The sequence below is a fragment of the Staurois parvus genome, unplaced genomic scaffold (genome assembly GCF_062004578.1).
Source record: "Staurois parvus isolate SC_StPar_1 unplaced genomic scaffold, SC_StPar_1.0 ptg000031l, whole genome shotgun sequence".
Taxonomy (NCBI): domain Eukaryota; kingdom Metazoa; phylum Chordata; class Amphibia; order Anura; family Ranidae; genus Staurois; species Staurois parvus.
This window is the reverse complement of record NW_028317827.1, coordinates 7,679,197-7,696,996: the sequence shown is the minus strand read 5'-3', so window position 1 is coordinate 7,696,996 and position 17,800 is coordinate 7,679,197. Positions and strand designations below refer to the sequence as shown.

General features: G+C 41.0%; 1 protein-coding gene across 1 annotated transcript in view; it reads left to right on the top strand.

Annotated features, from left to right (window-relative positions):
- ITGB6 (integrin subunit beta 6) overlaps positions 1-17,335 on the top strand; it is a 107,425-nt gene extending 90,090 nt beyond the window's left edge. The window contains exons 14-15 of the mRNA XM_089659907.1: positions 10,679-10,845; positions 16,019-17,335. Coding sequence (XP_089516033.1) covers positions 10,679-10,845; positions 16,019-16,105 — 254 coding nt within the window. The 3' untranslated portion in view covers positions 16,106-17,335. The remainder of the gene's footprint in view (positions 1-10,678; positions 10,846-16,018) is intronic.
- The last annotated feature ends 465 nt before the right edge of the window (positions 17,336-17,800 follow it).

The following is a 17,800-nucleotide window of genomic DNA, read 5'->3' as shown; positions in this document are numbered from 1 at the left end:
TAAGAAGTGTTCAAGCCTGTGCCGCCGTCCCATCCCATATGATACATAGTGTGTAGAGTTCTATTACAAGATATATGTTTAAACTGTATATTGGCAATTTATTTTTTTTCATTGATTTCAGAATCTAGAAGTATAAAAAAAGAAAAAACAGAAACTTCTATTTTAAAGGAAAAGCTTAAAGGTTGCTTAAAGAAAGATTTACATTTTAGTACAGTACTTCTTCAAAAGTCGCCCAGCGTGCAAATGTACCGCAAGGGACAAAAAAATGACCCCAATATACAGTAAGAGTGTTGTGGTGCACTGCGCTGTACATTGGCCTCTACTGTACTGTGCATTTGGAGTGCCATTCACAATGCCATGCATTGCATTTAGTGATTTTATTTACCATGCATTACCGCAACCCCTAAATTGGTTGTAAACCTCAGACATGAAAATACAAACAAATCATATATGTCTATAGTGTCTACTTGTCTTAATTAAGAGCATCATTTCTGTCTGCTGCATTGTTCCTCTGCTGTCAGCCTTGTCACTTGTGATAACCTTTCCTGACACCAAGAGAAAAATGGTGATGGGGAGGGATTTTCAGCACACAGCCTGTGACTGACAGCCTCAACTCTCTTCTTGTGTGCTATGTAAAGGGAATGGGGGGGGGGTCCCTTCCCTCCAATCATCTCTCAGAGCTCTCCTTACTGAGCTCTGCAGAGTATAAGTTCAGGTCTCTGCCCCCTTTTTTCTGAACTTTAAGATAAGCTTGATATATTCAACACATTGAACGGATATGGAGAAGAGAAGACTGCAGATAAACAGGTACAACTTGTAGGAGGATTTGTTTCATCTCTGTGCATCACCTGAGGCCAGTCACACTGGGTAAATGTAATGGTTTACAACCTTTAAGGGGCTGTTTACACCTATATGGTACACTGCAGTCAGGGGCGGACTAACAACTCATGGGGCCCCTGGGCAATAGGAGATCATGGGGCCCCTGTGTCCTTGCCCAAACTCAAAAAAGCCTATGAAAGGGTACCAGGGGCATCTCATGGGGCCCCCTACTGACCCCGGGCCCTCGGGCAGTGCCCAAGTTTCCAAATGGTCAGTCTGCCCCTGACTGCGGTACATTAATGCACGCATGTTAAGGTATGTTGTGTTAGGGCAGCCCATTCATTATGAATAGGCTGCCAACGTACCTCTCAGGACATGCACATTTTCTGCTGATGCGCTGCAGTGCAACACAACAGAACACACAGTATGTTTATAGCTGTGTGCTGATGCACATTTTATGGTATTGTGTGGCTTGCTAGACATCTCAGGCCACACTCAAGTCCGTCTTTATCCACTGCTCTATACAATTGCAGTGAAAGCAATTAGCATACAACATCACTAGACGGCAGACAGTGGGCCCCTTAATTGGTTTGCTATGGGGCCCAATCACACATAGTTAAAAGCTGAGATCATGCAAGTTCCTTTTTTGTTACATCTTGACTGTGCCCCTGTGTACAAAGCCAGCACCATAAAGATTTGGATTGATGAGTTTGGCATAGAGGAAACTAAGTGGCCTGAACAGAGCTCTGACTCAACCCAACTGAACACCTTTGGGATGGATCTGATTGTGAGCCAACCAATATCAGTACCTTTCCGCAAAAATATTCTATTGGCTGACTAGGCACAAATTCCCAAAAACACACTCGAAAATCTTATGGAAAGGCTTAACAAGAGACTAAGCCATCATAGCCACAAAAGGGGAGGGGGACAACTCCATATTATTGCCCCTGGTTTGGGAATGGGATGTCCATCAAGCTCAAATTGGTGTGATGGTTAGATGCTGTCCTGTAGTTGCATCAAATCAGATGTGGTGTCCTGTTTCCTGCTGCTTACCATTTCAAGATCAGCTAATACATTGATGGCCAGGGTGGAAAGTTGTCCCCAAGGAAGTATACCGAATTATATTTTGGTAAATCACAGTCCTTCTCTGGTGTTGTCTGACGTGGAATCCCCTGAGTAATCATCAGTCTGTTCATCTGTCAGCATTTCCCAGCTGTCTCAAGCTGAAGTGTCACCTGACACTCTGATCAATTTCTGAAGAATGAAAATGAGAGCCTTTGAGCCGGCGGAATGCTCTGCAAACATTTCAGATGAATGACGTGTATTGCCATGCAGAATGCCTTGTTTTCTCTGTGCCATTCTGCTCAAGGGTTTTCATTTTCTATTTCAAGTTGGGACACTCTTGTGTGAACTTTCCTATATAATGTTGTATATCTGGTCAAGCCATCCAATGTGTATGAGTGATCAATGCTTTATTGAGGAATATGCATTCAAGCTGGCTGGAGGAGACATTGTGGGAGATTTACTAAAACTGGTGCACTCAGGATCAGATGCAAGTGTGCATGATAGCCAATCAGCTTCTAAGTTCAGCTTGTAAACTTTGGCAAATAAAACCTGGAAGCTGAATGGTTTCTGTGCAGAGTTGCACCAGATTTTGCACTTTCCAGTTTGAATAAATAATCCCCGCTGTCTGCAGCAGGGGAGCAGGTATTGCATATACCTGGAAGTAATAAATTCCTGGGAGCAGCAAAGAGGTGGGGTTCAACCACATGGGCCACCAGAAAGGTAAGTATATAATCTCTTCTTTTACAGACTTTGTATTTTGTACAAGTGACCCAGCACCACTTTAAGGGTCCTTTCACATGGTGTGGACCCGTTTAGTGGATCCGCTTGCTCAATGGATGATCTCTCCGCTGATGCCCGCTGAGCAAGTGGATGACAGGTCTGTGTCTGCTCTGCGGCTGCAGACCTGTCATCCACCTGTGAGCCAATGACTACAAGTGTAAGGAGCATTCTTCCCACTGGCCATCACATTAATGTATTATGAGTTGTAGATATAGTAATTTTTAGCAGGGGTTCCCTGAGACTGAAAAGTTATTTTAAGGCTTCCTCTGTGTTGAAAAGGTTGAGAAAGGCTGCTATAGACTGTATATGTTGATCTATGCTCCTATTTCCATAAATCCGTGAGTGCAGGCATACAACCATGGACGCAGGCAATCTGCCTACAGGGGTATCCCAATTTTACACATGGATGGGACTATGCAAGTAGTGCACACAGTCATTCATTATTACACATCGGCTGCATATGACAGCTGTGCATCTCAGGCATGGAAATTCTCCCCCAATTTAAGCTATACCGCTTAGTGCATCTTTGTGCATGAGACCTTAAAGGGACATTTTACAAAAAATGTAAAAAATGTGTTTGGAGTATCCATACAATATATACAATAAACGGTTTATATAAGTAGATATTGTTTTATAATTAAGGCATTTGTCACCTTAATTCCCAGTATGGCTCTGCATTTCTAATATCATGGAGCTTAAAGTCCGATATTCCACACCAGTAAGGGGGAGGTTAGCATTCCAGCATGACAGTTTTATATATATATATATATATATATATATATACTGTAGTTTCCTCTTCCAACAGCTGACCGCAAATCTTCACAAGAGAACGTATACTGAAAAGCAAAACAAAGGTAGAGTGCATCTAAGAGTATTGGTAGGTGAACAGGAAAACTGAAATCAATGAAGTCAGCTCACCCTGATGAGTGGCCAAGAACACACCAATTAGTGTCCCGATGGCAAGATTACAAAAAGCAGGAATCCACAGTTGACTTTCAAGAGGTCTGCAACAACACATCCCAAGGTTAGGTGTACCATGATCAACAATAATGCTGTTGGTTGATGGGAGTCCAGACAGTGCAGAGTAAGAAGGTGGATCACTATAATGTAAGATAAACAAATGTATTAAAATACATAAAACTAAACATATTTCATAGCATACATTGCTCCCTCTTCAGTAACTGATACATATCAAAACAAAACATGAACTTAAACAACCAAGACCATTAAATTGACACACCCCACTGTGATGGATTTACCAAGGAACACCTAACAAGTAACCTGGTTATTCCAAAACACAAAGTTGTCACCGGTGTCACCAGAATTAGTGTCCCCATTGAAAGATTTCCCCTCTATTACTATTCTAGGGATAACTCAAAATTTGGGATTTTCTTTCACTTTCAGTGAAATCAGTAAACATGACAAATAGGGTGAATCTCCCTAATGGGGACACAGACAGCAATAAAGACCTCACAGGTGTTCTAATCCCTCTGCACTCCTAAATAAAAATGTGTTATCTTTGGTTATATGTTAAATTCAGATATTTTTTACATGAGACATTTTGGTAGCTATTCTTTCTCAAAGGTTATTTTATCAATAATAGAGATGAACAGGCAGGGGGATTTTGACAAACTTTGACACATTTGATGCAGTAAAATAGCTTAATTGTGCTGGTGACATTTTCTTGAAAAGAAAATCTCTGTCTTTTCTTTATTTAGAGGGGATTCTGGGTTTTTTGTTTAAGTAGTTTAGTTAATCTCAAGGTTTTTACTTTCATGCATTCTATGCATGAAGGTAAAAAACCTTCTTGTGTGCAGCAGACCCCCCCCCCCAGTCCTTACCCGAGCCCCCTTTCGAACCAGTGATGTTCTTGACAGCCTCTGCTGTCTGGGGACTCTTCCTCCTCATTGCCTGAAACAGCAATGGGAGCCCATGGGCTCCCACTGGTGTCAATCACAGCCAGTGAGCCAATGAGGAGAGAGTGGGGGCAGGGCCAAGTCGCAGCTCTATGTGTCTTATGGACGCATAGAACAGCAGCTTGGTGACGAGCACGCAGAGGTACCCCCAGGGTGAGCAGCTTTCTCTGGGGGCACTACTCAAGGAGGGGGAGTGCTGGAGGGGACCAGCAAAGAAGAGGATCAGGGCTGCTCTTACAAAATCACTACACAGTGCAGGTATGTATAGACATTTTGTTATTTTAGAAAAAAAAAAACAAGCTTTAGTGTCACTTTAATGCTTTTCATATTTGGGTTTTTTCTTGTATATTTATTATTCATTTATTGTTACCTTAAATATTATATTTAACTTTTCTTTTTCACTGTTAAATAATGGGGTTAATAAGGGGTTGTTTTTGTCAAAAAGGATAGGTTCAAGATAGATAAAATGAACTTTGGTAACCCTAAGGAAGGGGTCTCCAAGCTTTCAAAACAAAGGGCCAGTTTACTGTTCTTCAATCTTTAGGGGGGCAAGACTGTGGCCAGAGGAAACAGAAAATGTAATGGCATCAGTGGGAGTAAACAATGCCCCATCATTGGTATTAGTGGGAGGAATGGTGCCCCAGAATTGGTGTTAGGGGGAGGAATGGTGTCCCATCATTGGTATTAGGGGGAGTAATAGTACCCCATCATTGGTATTAAGGGAGTAATAGTGCCCCATTATTGGCATTAGTGGGAGGAATGGTGCCCCATCATTGATATTAGTGGGAGGAATGGTGTCTCATCATTGGTATTAGGGGGAGTAATAGTGCCCCATCATTGGTATTAAGGGAGTAATAGTGCCCCATCATTGGCATTAGTGGGAGGAATGGTGCCCCATCATTGATATTAGTGGGAGGAATGGTGCTCCAGAATTGGTGTTAGGGAGAGGAATGGTGCCCCATCATAAGTATTAGGGGGAGTAATAGTGCCCCATCATTGGCATTAGTGGGAGGGATGGTGCCCCATCATTGATATTGGTGGGAATAATAGTGCCCCATCATTGGCATTAGTGGGAGGAATGGTGCCCCATCTTTGGTATTAGATGGAGTAATAGTGCCCCATCATTTGTATTAATGGGAGGAATGGTGCCCCATAATTGGTATCAGTGGGTGGAATAGCGCTTCATCATTGGTGTCAGTGGGAGAAATAGCGCTTCATCATTGGTGTCAGTGGAAGGAATAGTGCCCCATCATTGGTGTCAGTGGGAGGAATAGTGCCTCACCATTGGGGTCAGTGGGAGGAATAGTGCCCCATCATTGGTGTCAGTGGGAGGAATAGTGTTCCATTGTTAGTGTCAGTAATAGGGCCCCATAGTTGGTAGCAAAGGGAGCAATGGCGCACCATCATTGGTTTCAGTGGGAGGAATAGCATCCCATCGTTGGTGTCAGTGAGAGAAATAATGCCCCATAGTCAGTGGCAGGAAATATGCCCCACTGTTGCTGACGGGAATAATGCCCCAAGGGCCAGATAGAAGCAAGGAAAGGTCCAGCTTTGGCCCCTGGGCTGCAGTTTGGTGACCACTGCCCTAAGGAGTCATATAAAGCACACTTGGGTTTATTTCCTAAAGCTGGAAAGTGCAAAATTAGGCTCATTCTTCATAGAAATCAATTACCTTCCAGGTTTTATTGTCAAAACTTAATTGAACAAGCTGAGGTTAGAAGCTGATTAGTTTCTATGCAGAAGCAAGCCTGATTTCACACTCTCCAGGCTTTAGTAAATAAACCCCACAGTATCCTTAAAAAAAATGAAAACACATGCATTGCAATCTTCTGATATTCGACTAAATTTTAAAGGAATGAAAGCTGTCAGTTTTGTTCATCTCTAATCAATGGTAGTTTATGCCAGACGTTAATAGTCACAATAAAGCCATTCAGATGTTTATCCCGTTTGCTACATGAAAGAGGATTTGTCTGTGAATTTATATCTCAGTGCCTTGTTTTGTCTGATAACAAATGTTTAATATCCTCCAGCCTGCAATGTGAATGCGGAGCAGCGCTTAGCTCACACTGACATCTAGTGGTTGCAGAAAGGTCCCTCAACTATTATTTAGTCAGAATTCTGCAAAGATTTTCTCAGACATTACTTTAAATTTACAGTTTTGTTCTTTCAGGCTACAGCAACAGAAAATTGCATTGTTTTAAAGCTGATGTTTAGCTAAAAAACATTTTTTCTTTACACATTTAGTTACAACACTTACCGGTAATGAAGGATGTCCCTTGATGTGCAGGCTGCTGGATTCTGTAGAATTGTTCACAGCAGGACTGCCCTGTCCTCTTCTATGGGAAGCAAATCTTGTGACTGATCAGACTCTCCCCCATTCACTTATTGTGTAATAGGCTGCATAATCAGTAAAAGGACTTTTAATAGCAGTGAGGACAGGACAGGGAGCATCCCCTTCAGATCATCTTTAGTGCAGCTGAGCCTGGAGACCTGAAGCTGTTAACCCCCACATTGCTAGGTGTTCAGCAGCTGGAAGAGAACAGGGCAGCCCTGCAGTGGAAATTGCTACAGAATCCAGCAGTATGCGCATTGTGGGATATACCTCATTATAGGTAACTAAGTAATGTAACTAAAGCTATAGAGAAACATTTTTTTTCTTTTTTTTAAATAAACTTCAACTTTAAAGTGTATGTCCATCCAAAACATTTTTTAGCAATGTAGGGAAGGTTAGAACTTCTGTCAACTTGTTATTGCTGTCTGTGTCCCTGTTAGGTTTTTCCTCTATAGTGAAATGGTCACTGTGACCATACGTTTTGAGAAATCTCTTGTAAGGAGCACGGAATAATAGTATAAACCAAGCAGGGGTTCTAGTCCTTCTCCCATCTATTTAAAACTAAAAGAGTAGTTTTGGCTGTACGTCCAATTTAAATTGTTTAACTTATAAAATAACTATGCTATCCATGAGTTGTCCTCTGATGGCAATGTACCATTATTCATATTAATATTATTATACAGCATTTATATAGCGCCAACAGTTTGCTCAGCGCTTTACAATATAACGGGAGGCAATACAGCAACAATACAGTTCAATACAAGGCCCTGAATCACGCTAAAATTTGTAAGTGGGACTTTTCAGGTACTTTAAATGGCATTTGACACAAATTCATATAACACATTGAAACCATATTACATAAATATATACGACGTATAAAATCATAAAAATCCAAAATGGTTGAGGCTGGTATAGAAGCGCTACAGCAATGCACTTACCATCCATAGCCACTTTGGTCTAACCCAACCCAGTTGCAGTATATTAATCAATGATTGTGTACAGATGTTACATCGCTGATACTGGGGAGATTTCTCTGTGTTTGCATGAGCATTGTTCTCTTCTTCAGGAGTATATGGATTGTGAGTATCCAAAAATGCATATATATATATATATATATATATATATATAAATATATATATATATATATATATATATATATAATCACATTGTATACATATTCAAAAAATAACATCTATAAAGACCCATAATACATATATATATATACACTATATTGCCAAAAGTATTGGTCGGCCTGCCTTTACACACACATGGACTTTAATGGCATCCCAGTCTTAGTCTGTAGGGTTCAATATTGAGTTGGCCCACCCTTTGCAGCTATAACAGCTTCAACTCTTCTGGGAAGGCTGTCCACAAGGTTTAGGAGTGTGTCTATGGGAATGTTTGACCATTCTTCCAGAAGGACATTTGTGAGGTCAGGCACTGATGTCTGACGAGAAGGCCTGCCTCGCAATCTCCACACTAATTCATCCCAAAGGTGTTCTATCGGGTTGAGGTCAGGACTCTGTGCAGGCCAGTCAAGTTCCTCCACCCCAAACTCGCTCATTCACGTCTTTATGGACCTTGCTTTATGCACTGGTGTGCAGTCATGTTGGAACAGGAAGGTGCCATCCCCAAACTGTTCCCACAAAGTTAGGAGCATGAAATTGTCCAAAATGTCTTGGTATGCTGATGCCTTAAGAGTTCCCTTCACTGGAACTAAGGGGCCAAGCCCAACCCCTGAAAAACAACCCCCCACCATAATCCCCCTTCACCAAACTTTACACTTGGCACAATGCAGTCAGGGAAGTACTGTTCTCCTGAAAACCCCCAAACCTAGACACGTCCATTGGATTGCAAGACAGAGAAGCGTAATTTGTCACTCCAGAGAACATGTCTCCACTGCTCTAGAGTCCAGTGGTGGCGTGCTTTACACCACTGCATCCGACGCTTTGCATTGTACTTGGTAATGTAAGGCTTAGATGCAGCTGCTTGGCCATGGAAACCCATTCCATGAAGCTGTAAGCCGTGTACCGGGGTGGGCTCCCCAGGATACAGTGAAGTCACGAACGAGGAAAGCAACCCCAACACCAGCTTTTGCCACAACAGAATTTTACTTAGATGTGGCAAATAAACACAAATGCTGGGAACATACAATAAATTTACATACACCCAGCCCAAAAGCTGAGACCCTTGTGCTGCACAGCATGGCGCCTTCTGATGGGTGAAGGTAGAAAGTGTAGTAATTTACCTACTGGCGGGCACAACTAAGCTTACCTGTTATTACCCTAAAAGAGCAGGAATCAGTGTATGGGTGTACGGTATGGGCTAGCCTGCGGTGCAGCACAACAGCTTACAATCCTACACAAATCTACAGTATTCCCTCTCCCATAACTGGTCCTGTAGCACGTGCCTGAGTATTCCTTCTGAGCAGAACGCCAGTCTGGCTTGAGTTTCTGGGATTTTATCAGCTCTCCAATGTGAAATGTCACTTTAAGTTATGGAGTCCTTCCAATGATCAGTAACAACACTTGTGGCCTGACACAAACAGAGACCCTAACTAACTAGCTATAGGCCTGGTCTGTCTATAGGCGCAAACACTGAAATGAGGTGCGTGCATGATCTTACCGACCCGGGTCTGCTTTGCTGGTGACTCTGAACAGAACAAATATCTCTCCAACAAGCATGCGATATGGCAGTATATGTTGCGTTGTTCTTCTGTTCTCATCAGCATTCCTGGCAGCAATCTTGCTTTCTCTGAACAGGATCAGGGTCTTGGACATGATCAGCTTCACTTGGCCGCAGCTCTGGTTACTGAGGGATGCACTCACACCTGGATGTCATCGGATTCTCAGCTCACACGGCCCCTTCATTCAGCATCGTCCAAAACATGGCTGCAATCTCCTCTTCCTGTTCACTAAAACTCCATGTGAAAACCTCACCTCTTATTGAATATAGAAATATCTATGCAGTCTGAGACTGTGTTAGAAAAACAGTGAAATCTTGTGGCTAAACCACAGAATGTCACTCCAGAACGTTTAATTTACTCCACACAATCAGTGTTCAAACAATGCGAGCTGTTTCCCCATCTCACAAAGCTCTCGTGCTAATCTAAAAGCCACACAAAGTTTGGAGGTCTTTAGCTATTGACTCTGCAGACAGTTCTGTGTACTGTGCGCTTCAGCATGCACTGACCCCGCTCTGTCATTTTATGTGGCCTATCACTTCGTGGCTGAGTTGCTGCTGTTCCCAGTTGCTTCCACTTTGTTATAATACCACTAACAGCTGACCGTGGAATATTTAGTAGCAAGGAAATGTCACAGATGGATTTATTGCACAGGTGGCAACCTATCACAGTACCACGCTTGCATTCACTGAGCTGAGAGCAACCCATTCTTTCACAAATGTTTGTAGAAGCAGTCTGCATGCCTAGGTGTTTGATTTTATACATCTGTGGCCATGGAGGCGATTGGAACACCTGAATCCAATGATTTGGAGAGGAGTCCCAATACTTTTGGCAATTTAGGGTGTATATACATATATATATATATATATATATATATATATATAGGCATGCATACAAAAATTTGGTATTTTCAAGTATACACTTTAAACTGTCCACACTTTTGCCAGTTTTTTGACATTTTTGTCCTGCAGTTTTTTTTACAGAAGACTAAATGAGATGTTAAACGTAATACATTCTATAAAGTATACATTCTGAGATTTCCAGGGTGTTTTCTAATGTATTTTTTTTCATTTCTAACTCTAGATTGCCCTGAGCCTCCAAATATTCCCATGATTCTAATGGGTGTCTCTATCGCCATTGTGTTAATTGGCTTTGTGGTGTTGTGTTTATGGAAGCTGCTGGTATCCTTTCATGATCGGAAAGAAGTTGCCAAATTCGAAGCAGAAAGGTTGAAGGCAAAATGGCCACAGGTATGTGTATAGGTGACTTGGAAAATGTAATGCACACACATCACTTTAGCTGGATTTTCCGCTAGTCCCGTCTTTCTCAACCTTTTTAACACTGAGAAACCCTTTTAATGACTTTTCAATCTCAGGGAACCCCTGCCAATAAAAATAATATCTACAGCTCAAAAGATATTAGTGGGATGGTCAAAAAGATAAAAAAAAACCTACTTTCAGCTTCCGTGAGCATAATTGAGTTTCTGCTTATGGCCCTTTCAGATGGGCCAGATCCATCCGCTGATCCCGTGCTGAGCTGAGCGGAGCGGGCAGACGACAGATCCGTGTCTGCTCTGCTTATGCAAAGTGAACACGGACACAGCCCGCTCTGCTCTATGAGCAGCCAGATGTAAACAGACCAGTTGTCCGTTTACACCAGACTGCCCTCTGATCTGATCAGATCAGATGGAGGGGAATGGATCACCCTTTCCTTTGTTTTTGCCAGATTGTATCGGAGGTAGCTGAGTGTAAACAGACAGAAGTCTGGTTAAATCAGGCTACCCATAGAGGAGAATGGAGGGTCCGGTGCCTGAAAAACGGACCGGCGGACCCGACCGTTCGTGTAAAAGGGGCCTTGGTGAACATTCACTAATGGGGAAAGTATAATTTTGCTACAAAAATTATTTATCTAAAATAACTTTTTTTTTAATAACAACTGTTATTTTTTTACCTTCAAGTTCAAGTTTCAAGTTTCAAGTTCAAGAATCAATAATTCTGTAGTCCAGAAAGAGCACTGGAAACAGTTAACTTGTACATGGAAATCCTTAGACAGACAGATTGCATTTCCATAGTGTAAAGCGAGGCATCCCAGAAATCCCTCAATCCCTGGAGGTATGCTTACTTCTTGATCGACTCTGCAGGAGTTTGGGGCACGGCGACCTATTCTAGAGGAATGTTGGGCATACTTGCTTTCATATAACTACATTGGTTAATATGCCTACAGTTAGCTTGTTAGCCATCAGGTAGGAAATTTGAATTATCAGAATAGTTGTTGATTAAATAGAGGGCAGCAGGAAAATGGAAAAACAAATGATATATGTGCAAAATTGCTTGATATGTATGAGTGTCTGTAAACCAAATGACTAAACTCTCATGGAAGATTTAAAGCATTTTACATTTTTAGCTTTCATTTACCTTCTTTAATGTAGATATAACCCCTAAATTGATGATATTTAGTTTGCTAAATCACTATGGGGTTGATTTACTAAAGGCACATAGACTGAGCACTTTGCAAGTACACTTTTTCCAGAGCTTATTAAATGAGGGGAAGCTCTGCTGACTTCCATCATCCAATCATATGCAAGTAAAAAATGCTGTTTGTTTTTATTTTTCTTGCAGGTGATTGAGTATTGTTTGTAAAGTGAAGCTTCACCTCATTTACTAAGCTCTGGAGAAACTACACTTGCAAAGTACATCCACCCCTATGTATCATAAACAATTTTTTTGGTTTAATTAAATTCTTGCTTTCACTCAGGGTTACTACGTTTTATCTTCTTTCTCCCAATTGTGCTCTTGCATTGTCACCTTTAGTGAAAATATTACATTGCAAAACAAATAATTGTTTATAGGGCTCCATGCACACGGGGCGTTTTAACCATTTCAATACCGTGCAATTTTACACCTTCCTGCCCAGGCCATTTTTCAGGTTTCAGCGCTCTCACACTTTGAATGACAATTGCGCAGTCATACAACATTGTACCCAAACTAAAATTTTATCATTTTCTTCACACAACTAGAGCTTTCTTTTGCTGGTATTTAATCACCGCTGGGGTTTTTATTTTTTGCTAAATTAACAAAAAAAGACCAAAAAAAAACACGTTTTTCTTTGTTTCTGTTATAAAAGTTTACAAATAAATAATTGTTCTTCAAAAAATTTAGGCCGAGATGTATTCTGCTACATGTCTTTGGTGAAAATAACCCAAATTAGGATGTATTATTTAGTCTGTAGGAAAGTTATAGAGTTCACAAACTATGGTATAGATCTGAAAATGATTAATCCTGAAGTACTGACAGCCAATCTAATTTTTTGAGGTCCAAGAATGTCAGAATAGTACAGATATCCCCCAAATGACCCCTTTTTGCAGAGTAGACAGTCCGACGTACTTCATAAGAGGAATGGCGAGTTTTTTGAAGTTGTATTTTTTTTGTCATAATTTTTCGGAAAATTAAAAAATTAAAAAAATTATTTTCACTATTTTTTTTCACATACTGTCACCAGTGCAGTACAGCATCATCATATAACTGGCATGGCGGTGAACAGGGACACTGACTGGTGACAGTATGAAAAAAAATATATATTTTTTTTTTTTTTTTTTAATTTATTTTTAATTTTTTATTACATTTTTTTATTTTTTTTTTAAGATTTTTTTTCATATTTTACTATGACCAAAGTAGTACAATGTTACCATAGTATAGTTTTGGGGGTTTTTTTGTGCTTAGCTGTGATTTGGTCACAACTAATCACATAACATTTGCATGTGATTAGCTGTGACCATTCACAGCTAGGCAGTAGTATACAATGGATGGCATGAATGAAGCCATCCATTGTATACAACTGTCATGTGACCTGCTGTGATTGGTCACAGCAGGTCACATGGTACCAGCCATGGGGGCGGGTACTCAGATCTGTCATCGGCCGTGTCCGAGGTACACGGCCGGTGACAGATCGCCCCGCTGCGCGGCTCTGCAGGGTCGCAAACTGCCGAAGCACTTCTGAAGCCGCCAAACGGCCATTGGCCGGACGGCTAATGGTTAATAACACTGGTAACCTTAGCTGTGTAAAGTCACGTTAAAAACATGAGTTTTTTTAGAGTTTAGTGGCGTTTTGCCACGTTTTTTCATGTATGCGGTTTTTAGAGTTTTTCTTACCAAAAAAACATGTATTTCTTAGTCAATAAAACGTCCAAAACACTGGTTTGCCGCTATTTACCGTGTTTTACTGCATTTTGCCGCATTTTTCAGCCTCAGAGCGTTTTTACAGCTAAAAATACTCCTCTAGGAACCCACTAGTCCTGGGGGGTTTTTTCCAGCCAAAAAATGTTGATTACAGTCTGTGTGTGCATGGACACATAGGATAACATGCTGGGGAGTCTACTGGCTGTAGAAAAAACGTCAAAAGCCAAAAACAGCTGCTGTAAAAACGTCCATTGTGCATGAGGACTAATACATATTGATTTAGCAAGCTAAATGTCATCCACTTAGGCTTAAATCTAAAAAGGTAAGGTTTGTTAAATAATATGCAAACCCAACATTTAATATTCCCGATATGTGCCTACTGTACCATGGACTTGTGTGAAAAAGTATCCCGTTCTCTTTGTATTGCCTCCTTTGTGTGAAATCCCTGATGGTCTTGCCAATCCCTCGGCTTTCCTATTAAAAAGTGACCACACTAGGCATGATAGAACATCATGGTCAGTGTTCTGGGAACTCAGCCTGCTCTCCTCCAATGATCAGAGTTGTGTTGACATCCCCCCCCCCTCCACACACACACACGCCTCACCCTGCACAGCCATTCACTTTGAAGATCAGTGTAATGCTGTTTCTCCTCCCTGAGCTCATTCTGCAGCTGAGAACAGAAGGAGTGTGATCACTTATAAAAATGTGCAAAAAAGGTACTTATAATGTTTTTATATGTAAACACAAATGTTTTGCCTTTTATTTCTATTTTAAACTGAATGGGTTGCTTTACAAGGTGAAGGTTTACATATAAATTAAAGGTACACTTACAACCTTATTCACTAGAAAGTGGAAGTAACAAAGTTATAATTGTATTACCCATAGCACCCAAAAAAAGCATCTTGAATTGGTTTTTGGGCATAAAGAGAATTCAGACTGATCGCTGTGGGTTACTTTGGTTAAAGTGACAGTCCACAAGTAGTAAATGCAGCAACACTGATCTTATGATCAATATACATTGACTACTTTTACAAATTAGGGCCTGCAGAGCATTGCTTTTGTGATCGGTGCACTGCAGGTACCATGCACAGGCTCTGTATCCTAGTCCCAGAATCTGTATAAACCTTCTCTATGGCAGGCTTACAACTGAAGTGATGTCACTTCCCTGCTCCTGCTCTGTGAGCTCCTTTACTATGGTAGCAGAGTTGTAGTTTTTGCCATTGATGGATCTCAGACCTTAAAGTGGTTGTAAACCTAAGACATGAAATATGAACAAAGCATATCCCTCTATAGTGTGTACCTGTCTCAATTAAGAGCACTGAGTATCTTTTCTATCTGTTGCTTTGTTTCTCTGCTATCAGCCACTTGTGAATAGTTTTCCTGACACCAAGAAAAAAATGGTGACAGGGGAGGGGCTTCTAGCAATTTGACAGTTTCAGCTCTGTTCCTGTGAGCTGTATGGAGGGGGGATTTTTCTCTTCCTTCCAATCAGCTATCAGAAATAACCTCACTGAGCTCTACAGAGTGTAACTTCAGCTCTCCGCCCCTTTTTTTCCTGAACTCTTGGTCAAGTTTTAAAATTCAGCACTTTGAACGCATGTAGATAAGAGAAGGCTGCAGACAGACAGATACAACTGTGTAGGAGGATATGTTTCATCTCTATTTATTAGGCCAGTCACTTCACTGGGTATATGTAAGGGTTTACAACCACTTTAATGACACGACTGTGTGGGCAGAGAACTAAATAAAAAAAATAACAGTGGCAGAGGCACCCCATGATTCAGGCAAGGAGGGGTGTTGGTCTGGGTTTTGGAGATAGGGTATGAGATCATGCTGCAAGTCACACCCTAAATACAGTGCCTTGAAAAGGTATTCAGACCCCTTGTGTATCAGAGTAAAGAGGGCTGAGTACAAATACGCGCCACACTTTTCAGATATTTATTTGTAAAAAATTTGGAAAACCATTTATCATTTTCCTTCCACTTCACAATTATGTGCCACTTTGTGTTGGTCTATCACACAAAATCCCAATAAAAGATACTTTTTTGAGACACTGTATGTGTAGAATGGTCTAAGTGGTGGACTAAACCTTTAAAACCAGCACTTTTCTCTTTCACTCTTTATTGAAGAAGGCTGTGCTGCGGCAGTACTGAACACCATACTGTGTGATGACCCTTTCAGAAAGTTATTATAATTCAGTGTCAGTGCCAGGACAGCTTTGTAACCAGTCACCTTGTTTCCTTTCCAGGATACAAACCCATTGTACAAAGACACTATCAGTACATTTAAAAATGTCACCTATGAGCAAGCAATAAGAAGAGACGGCGCAGCGTGAGGACATATTCCAGTGACTATGCGGAGGTATAGAGGATTAATGTATTCCAGATTCCTGGCGTTTTCTACACAATTCAAGGCCCTGAGCTGCGAGTTCATTAGTTCTTGTAAAAATTCATGACTTTGCCATTCATCCGAACACAGCCTTAGGCCGAGGCAGAATCCATGCATCACAGAATGCTGAAGAAGAAAGAACTACTGAATAAAGCAACGATTTGGACAGGGATGTAACTACAAATAAAGGGGCCCCGTAGCAAAATAATAAGAGCCCTCCATGCTCTTAAAGGACTGTAAATAAGGGTATGTGCATATTGCCGCTTGCACTGTGTTTATGTATTGTATTTGCACTATTTCTACTTTGTGCTTTTACGCATTTGCAGTGAGTCATTCTTAAGACCATTACTTGCTACTATGGCCATGGCTACTTTACACAATGCCACAGCTGCAGAAGATTCATCTTAAAAGGAACATGGGGTATATAAAAGTGTTTGGAGCAAGCTAAGATAGTAGAGATTATCAGTACAGTGTGTTCAATTGCCCTCTTCACAGCTTTAAACCTCATGGTAGCCAGTACTGTATTGACAATACAAGGGATGGAGCCATTCTATGGTGAAGATTGGCATGAAATTACTGGCACACCAAATGATGCAAAAAATAGGGAAAATTATTGTGCACTGTAAGCTTATGACAATAAATGGCCTTATTTTTTACATAATTTAGTGGGCTGGTGGCACTCTGCTACTCTACATTAACTATACAGTGATCTGCTGCGAATGCGTTAAAAAGTTCATGCAATGCAAACGTAATTCAAAATCCAGTTTGCCAACTGTCAGTGTGTGTTTACCTTTATAAAAACACTACAAAATAATGATTGCTTTACAGTGAATGTAAACCCAAAAGGAAAAGTAAGGCAAACCTCTTTTGGCCATACTTCTCCTGTGGGTCACAAAAGTGCACTTAGATTTGCACTCCTGTGACCCAGATTCAGTCAGCAGTCCGCTGTTGGCTGATATCACAGAGCCGGTCCAGGGCAGGCTCTGCAGGGATTCTGACAGTAATGTCAGGATCTTCCCAGATTCCAGTTTTTGTCACCTCGTAGGGAAATTTACCCTATTTAACCTCATTGTTGGTCCTGGTGACCTCTTTGGTACATAATGTGATGGTAAGTCCAACATTTTTAAGTAGTCACATACAGTGGGGATTGAAAGTTTGGGCACCCCAGCTAAAAATTTGTATTAATGTGCATAAAGAAGCCAAGGAAAGATGGAAAAATCTCCAAAAGGCATCAAATTACAGATTAGACATTCTTATAATATGTCAACAAAAGTTAGATTTTATTTCCATCATTTACACTTTCAAAATAACAGAAAACAAAAAAATGGCGTCTGCAAAAGTTTGGGCACCCTGCAGAGTTAATATCTTGTACTGCCCCCTTTGGCAAGTATCACAGCTTGTAAACGCTTTTTGTAGCCAGCCAAGAGTCTTTCAATTCTTGTTTGAGGTATCTTTGCCCATTCTTCCTTACAAAAGTCTTCCAGCTCTTTGAGATTTCTGGGCTGTCTGTCACGCACTGCTCTTTTAAGGTCTATCCATAGATTTTCAATTATGTTGAGGTCAGGAGATTGTGAAGGCCATGGCAAAACCTTCAGTTTACGCCTCTTGATGTAATCCCCCGTGGATTTCGAGGTGTGTTTAG